This window comes from Otolemur garnettii, unplaced genomic scaffold, assembly GCF_000181295.1.
Source record: "Otolemur garnettii isolate 467f Iridium unplaced genomic scaffold, OtoGar3 scaffold00104, whole genome shotgun sequence".
NCBI classification, from domain to species: domain Eukaryota; kingdom Metazoa; phylum Chordata; class Mammalia; order Primates; family Galagidae; genus Otolemur; species Otolemur garnettii.
In genome coordinates, this window is record NW_003852499.1 from 2,669,699 (window position 1) to 2,677,849 (window position 8,151).

At 50.6% G+C, this 8,151-nt stretch overlaps 1 protein-coding gene across 1 annotated transcript in view; it reads left to right on the plus strand.

The window, feature by feature from the left end:
- Positions 1–8,151, plus strand: part of VWF (von Willebrand factor) — a 147,272-nt gene that overhangs the window by 42,692 nt on the left and 96,429 nt on the right. The window contains exons 11-13 of the mRNA XM_003796416.3: positions 5,725–5,861; positions 6,546–6,684; positions 7,779–7,879. Of these exons, the coding sequence (XP_003796464.1) occupies positions 5,725–5,861; positions 6,546–6,684; positions 7,779–7,879 (377 nt within the window). The remainder of the gene's footprint in view (positions 1–5,724; positions 5,862–6,545; positions 6,685–7,778; positions 7,880–8,151) is intronic.

The window sequence follows — 8,151 nt, forward strand, 5'->3', positions numbered from 1 at the left end:
GGTTATCCTTTGTCCAATCCTTAAAGAAATCAAGAAGGACAAAAGATGACTCTTGAAGGTGCTATCTATTCTACCTGTCAACATAACCACACCCTGTGAAAGACTCAAGGAGCCCTTTGAAAGACATATGAGCTGCTGCAATTAATGTGAAAAACTTAATATTGAAATAATAAGCATTATTGTATAAGATATGTGAGCCACAGTAGATGGAATTAGGAATTCAGCTTATTGTGTTCGTTCAGACTGACTACGACACATCAGATTAGGAAGTCTTAACAACCACTAACTGTAGGGAGGGTTTCCATCCATTATCCCCTGGCCTTCCATTCATCCAAGCACTATTTGAACACCCACTATGTACACGGTAGACTGCTTGAGGCAGATAGGTCTTTAATCCAAAATCTAGATGATAACTTTGGTGAGGATACAGGAAGTTCTCTTGTTACCTTGATGGGAAGATAGCCAGTTCCAATTCTGTCTATTGAATAGGCTGATATTTTGCTAACAAACTAAATCAAGGGTGTCCAACCTTTTTTTTTTTTTTTTTTTACCTCCACTGTACATTGGAAGAAACAAAGTCTTCTTGGGCCACACATTAAATACACAAACACTAACGAACACTGAGCAAAACAAAGGTCTGTGCACAATTTGTATGATATCTGATGTTGCAGATAAATAAGACAGGCCTCAAATAATCCACATGCAACCCGAGGGCCACAGGTTGGGCCCCCCTGCATGACTCAGCTTTTCTCTGCATTCTCAAAGTCCCAGCTCTGACCTTTCTCTTATTCTGGAGTTTGGTTGATCATTGCCTCCTCATCCATCTCCATCCATGGCGCCTGGGCATATTTCTACACCTTGCCTCATGAATCAGCAGGCTGTGAGGCTGCCTTATGCTCCCAGTGTGATGACTTCAGGAAGAGCTTCTAATGGGAAGAATAGACAGGAAGGTTCTGGAAGGGGATACGCTTGATTCTGCTTATAAAGCAAAGAACAGACTGGGGGTTCTCTGCAGACCCTGGAGTAGTATACATTGTGAATCTCAGAAATAGAGAAGTTGGTTTTGATTCTTTGGAATAAGGTGAGTGTGTACTACTTATTTATTGCTGTGTAACAAATTGTCCCCAAACCAAGCAGATTAAAACAATAAACATTGACTCATAGGTTCTGTATATCAAGAATTTAGGGACTGGCCAGGCGTGGTGGCTCACACCTATAATCCTAGCACTCCGGGAGGCCAAGGCAGCTGGATTGCTTGAGCTCACGAGTTTGAGACCACCCTGAGAAAAAGTGAGACCCCCATCTCTATTAAAAATAGAAAAACTGAGGCAAGAGGATCACTTGAGCCTGAGTTGGAGGTTGCTGTGAGCTATGATGCCACAGCACTCTACCCAGGGGATGACTTAGCTGGGTGCCTCTGGTCCAAGAAATCTCCTGAAGCTACAGTCAAGATATTACCTGGGACTCTGGTCTCATCTGAAGGCTTGACTTAGGAGGTGGGGGGATGACTTTGGAGCTCACCGACGTGCTAGTGGCAGGCATTCCTGCCTTCCCATGTGGATTTCTTCCTGGGGCTGCTTTGTGACATGACAACTGGCTTTCCTAGGGCGAGTGACTGCAGAGTGAATAAGAGTACAGCCAAGACAGAAGCCACAGTCTTTTAAAAACCCGATGTCTGGCTCAGTGAGTATAGCAGTGGTTACCGTGCCAGCCACATACACCGAGGCTGGTGGGTTCAAACCTGACCTGTGCCAGCTAAACAGCAATGATAACTGCAACAAAAGAATAGCCGGGTGTTGTGGCGGGCGCCTGTAGTCCCAACTACTTGGGAGGATGAGGCAAGAGAATCATTTAAGCCCAAGAGTTTGAGGTTGCTGTGAGCTGTCACGCTACAGCACTCTACTGAGGGCGACATAGGGACACTCTGTCTCAAAACCAAAACCCAAAAACCAAAAAACCTGATCTCTGAAGTGACACCCCCATTTCTGGTGTCTTATATTCAGTAGAAACAAATAACATATCCAGTCTGTTCAAGAGGAGGGAGGGGCTGCATGAAGACAAGAATATAGGAGGTGGGATCCCTGGGGGCCGTCTTAGAGGCTGCCCAGCCCCAATGTATGTGAGTAATGGGAGGGGGAGGAAGAGCCCAGGAGAGTGGAGGTCAGTGCTGGGAAGGGGCTAGGCCTTGATGCTCCTGTGCTCCCTGCTATCTCTACCTGCTAGATGGGTGTTAGGGCAGCCTAAGGCAAAATTGTGGCTTCCTCATAGCCTGCAGACTTCCCTTTCTGTGACCTCAAGGCTCTCTTCTCTTCCTCTGCGAAACACCCTGCCTAGGGAAGCTCCACTAACTCAGTTCCCATTGAACTGTAAATGTTTTGTTAGGGTTAAGGTGAGAGGCAGCTTGCCTGTTCACAGAGCCTGTTCATCAAATAATTAAACCTCTTGTGGAATCTCACTCAAACTTCTAGTGGAAGCACACAGAAGGTACTTTTCTAGAGCTGGGAAGAGGTGGGGGAAGCCTTTTCATTTGTGTCCAAAATCCCATGAGCTTGTGAAGATGGCGCAGAATGAGGGCTGGGAACCCAGGCTCTGGACTCCGGCAGCCTGGTTGGAATTCCAGTTTTATCTCTTCCTATCTGGGTGACTTTTGGCAAGTTACTTAATGATTTGCAGCCTTAGTTTCCTAATGTGTAAACTAGGGATCATGACAGAAGCTTTATCCCATGGCTCTTGAGAGGCTGTTATCACTCAACACACAGCAAAGGCTTCACAGAGTGTGGAAGCAGCTGTTTCATTAAACAGGGCCAGAGAAGGAGCCCAGAATGGGCAGGGGTGGTGTGGTGGGTGTGGCTGGGGCAGGTAGGGCAGGAGGGTGGGACCTGCCCCGGTCAGCAGGGGAGGCCTTGGTGTAACCTGTTACTCATTTGTTGGTAACTTCTGGTGGATTCTAACATAGCCCTGTAATCTGACCTTGGGATTCCAGGTCAGTGATATCTCCATGCAGGAAGGTAGTAAACCCCACATCGTTGGCTAACAGACTGCAATGAGTAAAACAGGATAGCTCTCCTCTGGGGAAAGAGGGTATTTCTAGGTGCCTGGGTGAGCCTGGGGGTTCTGACACTGCCAATTCACAGGGTCTCCATCTGCCCGTCCTGGCCCCTGCTAGAGTTTCTGGGGTCCCTTAGACCTCTTTCAGGCCAGGCTGATGTATCATATCTCATAGCCAAGGCCTCCCTCCACCTAGTCACTGTATTCAGACCCAGCTGTCCGCATGCCCCTTGGCAAGTGGCGATGTGTGTGTCCAGGATCAGAATGACACCAGGCTTGACCCTAAAGAAATCAGGCTCATGGAACTGGAGGAGCCACCTCTTGAGGCAGTACCGAGTGGTATCAAGTGCTCTGGGCTCTGGAGCCAGACGGACTGCCTGTTCTCACCCTCCGGTTTGACCACAGTGGTACCTTGGGTGAGTTTCACTTCTCTGTGTTTAGTTTCCTCATGTGTAAACTGAGAATAACGACTACTGCTTCACCGGAGCAGTAAATAAGGCGGTTCCCACTCAGCACTTAGACACGCATCTTGCACTTTGGGTTGAGATCATGTTACTGTGACTTGAAAGCAGCCTGTGGTGGAAATTTGCATGTAGAAGGTCTGAGTTGCTTTGCTAAAGGCCTGTGGGCTGGCATTTCTTTGGTGGAGGCTGCAGGGATGGGCTGGGGAATGGACGCACACGTTCCCAGCAGAGCAGCGGCGTCCAGGGCTCACTGCAAACCAAAGGGTTTGTTTAGAAGAGGTGATTCGCTTCCAGCAGACGAGAGATTTCTTTTTGTTTTTTTCCGTAAGGGAAGATATTTCTTCATGTAGGAGCGGGTCTGCTTTAACTTCTAGATGTTCTACTTTTTATGTGATTTGAAGAATCCCCTGCCTTTTATTCATTCAAACTTTCAGTGCCCACCTCTCTGTCTGGTGGGGGGCCTGCTGTTTGGGGGGCACTACCTGTTGACTGACTGATGGGGCTTATTCTAGTGTCCCGTCCTGGGCACAGGGTGGGTGAGCCTGGCCATGTGGTCTGGTGTTCTGGTGGACATTCCAGCTCTCGTGGCTGACTGCTACCCAGCAGCTCACCCATCCGTTGTCCTGAGTTTCCTGTGTTTGCAGCTCTGTCCCTCAATTGTACCAAGAAGATAAGCTAAGTATAATATTTAGACTTCTGATTCCCGAGAAACTTGGGAACACAAGTCAGTGTGGGTCAGAGCAGGAAATCAGATCAGAGGATTAGATTCGAGCCCTGAAAGTTTTGCTTTCGAATACTTGCACGTTTTCTCATTGACCCCTCTTTTCCCGGGCATTGTCAAGGATAACAGAAGTCCAATGGCTTATTCAGATAAGAGCACTCTTGAGAAAACAAGAAAGGTTGGGCAGGAATTTCCACTCACTTTACTGAAACAGGGTCAAGACATTTGACACAAAGGACCACATCGCTCTGTTGGTAGTAGAATGATAGTGATTTCTGAGAAGTAGTTGAAGAAGGCTCTCCTGTGACCTCACTGGGTCTGGGGTCCAGCACGTGCACCATGAGCTGGGGTACCAGCAGGCCCACTCATGTTACCTGTTCTGCTCTGATTTCCACGAACATCTGCCTCTCACTCTTGCATTTCTTGAGGGGCAGTGGAAGGAAAGGTAACGCTGCCCAGAACTGTCTGGGGCCTCTTTCCTTTCTCCTAATCTTGTCTGGGCTGGGTGTGATCTCCTGCCTCATGCCATCCTAGAAAGCAGAGGGACATACAACCAGTTGCCTGGGGCTGCCCACCCCCATCCCTGTAGCAGTCAGCACTGCCTGGGCAGTGGTGAGATCATGACAGATGGCCTCTCGGTCTCCCATTGGCCCCACAAGAGTCACAGCAGAAGCTTGCCTCTGAGGAGGCCCTAGAGCTGACCCTTGACTCCAACTCTCTACTGCTGAGCTCTGACATTGTCCCCACCTTACCTCCCTCCTCACCCTGCGTTTGGGCTGCCAGCTCCGCCCACTGACCTCTAGGGACTCTCTTGGGATGGGGCTTTGTCCTAGAGTCCCTCCCAACAGCTGAAAGACAGCTGAACTGCTGGACAGTCCATTCCCTGGACTAGGTGCTATGCAGGCTCTGAGGCTGCTACCAGAGGCTGGCCCTGACCTGGGGGAAGCGCAGGACCCTGGCAGTGGCTATGAGGGAGCAGTGGAGGTGGGAGGGAGCTGGGAGTCCGGAGTGTGGGTTTGTGGGTTTTTGGCCCAGCACCCCACCTTCCTAGCTGCTCCATCTGTAGAGAGGCCTAGCTTTGACATGTTACAGCTTTTTTTTGAGACACAGTCTTACTATGTCGCCCTCAGTAGAGTGCTGTGGTGTCACAGCTCACAACAACCTGAAACTCTTGGGCTCAAGCGATTCTCTTGACTCTGCCTCCCAAGTAATTAGACTATAGGCACCTGCCATAACGCCCAACTATTTTTTTGTTGCAGTTGTCATTGTTGTTTAGCAGGCCCAGCCAGGTTCAAACCCACCAGCGCCGGTGCATGTGGCTGGTGCCCTAACCACTGAGCTCTGGGCACTGAGCCAGAGTCCTCTTGTGGGGAAACAATCCGTGTGAAGTTGCAGAGAAAGGGCACCCTACTTGCATATGCATTCCACCTCTGCTCGCCAGGAGACTTCCCCTCACCACCCATTCTTCCCCTTTCCTCTTTGTCCCTCTAGGAGAGTGTCTTGTCACAGGTCAATCCCACTTCAAGAGCTTTGACAACAGGTACTTCACCTTCAGTGGGATATGCCAATACATGTTGGCCCGGGACTGCCAGGACCACTCTTTCTCCATTGTCATTGAGACCATGCAGGTGAGCCTGGCCAGGATGGTTGCTATGGCTGCAGCCCCCCCCCCCCGGGGGGGGCCTGCAGGCCATTGCTTTCTGTGCAGGAGGGAAGATCCTTCTTCCAGGCTTCAGTTAGCCCCTCATTCTTCCAGAAACCCTACCCATATCTCTGTCCCTAGATGTAGGAGAAGGAACCCTGCCTGCTGACCACATCATTCAGGGCTGGCTTGGCTCCCAGAGAAGCTTCCGTGGGTACTTCAGGTCCTGCCTGTTGCCCTCCTGGTGAACCCCTGCTGTGTGAAGCTGGGTGACTGGGGTGGGGGCAAGGAGCAATATCTGCCATTCTGCTCTGCTGTGGCAGGTTGTAGACGTATTTTCTTTAGAAAACAGCAAAGATGAAGACAAATAGAGTGCCGAAGTCCCCCGATTCTCTTTGGAACAATAAGCCCAAGGAACAAGCTGAGCCAGAGGCCCATGGTTCTTTATAAAGACCAGGCCAGGATGAGAAAGGGTGTGGAAGAGGTTGGGCTTAGTACCTGTACAACTCTAGGGGTCCCACTGACAGTGTTTTGTGAGAATGGAGCTGTAGTCAGCGAGAAGACTAGAGGGTCTCTGGAGCTGGGCCTTTCTCTGACTCAGTAGGTATTCGGCTGGGGTGCTGGACTGGTAAGGGGTACTATGGGATCAGCCTGCACCCTCTCTTGGCAGTGTGCTGATGACCCTGACGCTGTCTGTACCCGCTCAGTGACCATTCGGCTGCCTGACCTGCACAATGGCCTCGTGAAGCTGAAGCATGGGGGAGGAGTCGCCGTGGATGGCCAGGATGTCCAGGTCCCCCTCCTGCAAGGTGGGCTTCTCCTGCTCCACTAGGCCCGGAGCTGCCTGGCTTGCCCCAAAGTGCCCCTTCTTCTCAACATGGTCACTGCCCACTCACACCTCTTTGTAGGATGTGATGGAGAGTTCTCTTTGGAGGGAAGGGTGGGGATACATCTCTGTGAGAAGGGAAGGCTTCCTGGAGGAGGGTAGACTAGAGGAGGAAGCTGCTGAATACCTGTAGATAAGGAGACTTTTTGAGACCTGAGAGAGAGTAGATGGGAAAAGGAGCCCAGAGGAGTCTCACTTGGCTTGAGTCCAAGAAGTGAGTTGAGTCTTGGTCAGGTGGTTCTGGTTTTGCCTAGAGGTGGGACAGAAGCAGAGACTGATTCTGAGAGGTCAGGGTGGCTGGTGATGGTCAGAACGGAGGATGCCACTTATGGTAAGGCTTGGTGACCCTCTGGCCTTTACAGTGTCTGGTCAGGTTGCACTGTGCCTGTCATAGCAAAACTGTTTTTGCACAGTACACCCCCCAAGCTTCACCCTCAGAGTGGCTCTCAGACTCTTCCTCCTCCCCCCAAATTCCTCACCAACCTGTGGTTCATTTTCCCAGCACTGCACACAGTGGATAGCAGGTATACTGGGTGTCTGTGAATGACAATGCTCACGTGTCTCCTTATGAATTGGGATGTTTGTTGTGCCAGGGCAATGGATATGTTCCCATCTGACTCCACCTTCCTGCAGCAGTGAGAACTCAGTTCTGGGGACTGTGTAACTCAGCCCGGAGACGCTGTACGAGGGCAGAGGGTCCATGGCAGACTCTGGAGTCTTGGGTTCAACAATAGACGAGAGTCTAAAGCTGAGGCTACAAGAGCCTCTGCTGCCCTCCTGTGGCAGCATGGGGAATGGCAGGTGACTGCCAAAGGCTCCTTTCTGGGGAACCTTATTTGCCCTCTGTCCACTGGGACTACCCTTCTTCCTGAGACCCTCTTAAGTCTCATGGATACCCCATCTGCCCCTACTCATTGCTGTTCATTGCCTCTATCCTCTTGAGACATCCTGTCTCCTCCCACAATACATCTGCCTGCTATCACCCTGTCTTCCTCCACCTGTTCTGTTGGGCTCCAGGTGATCTCCGCATCCAGCACACGGTGATGGCCTCTGTGCGTCTCAGCTATGGGGAAGACCTGCAGATAGACTGGGATGGCCGCGGGAGGCTGCTGGTAAAGGTAGGTCCGCTTTGGAGGCACTGCCTTTCTGCAGCCCAACCCTTACAAAGTACCCCTTGTGCTCTGAGCAGAATGGCTCTGTGTGGTGGGAGAAGAATTTCTTTTTCCTCATGCCCTACACCCCCAGAGCTAGGAACAGACCTCTCTTGTATATGAGAAGCTAGTGTTTGTTCTCTGGATGCCTCTTGTTGGACCCGGGGAGTCTCCCTTCTGGAGGTTGGGTATTCCAAGGGCTTCTTGACTGGGATAGGCTCTTTTTTTTTTTTTTTTTT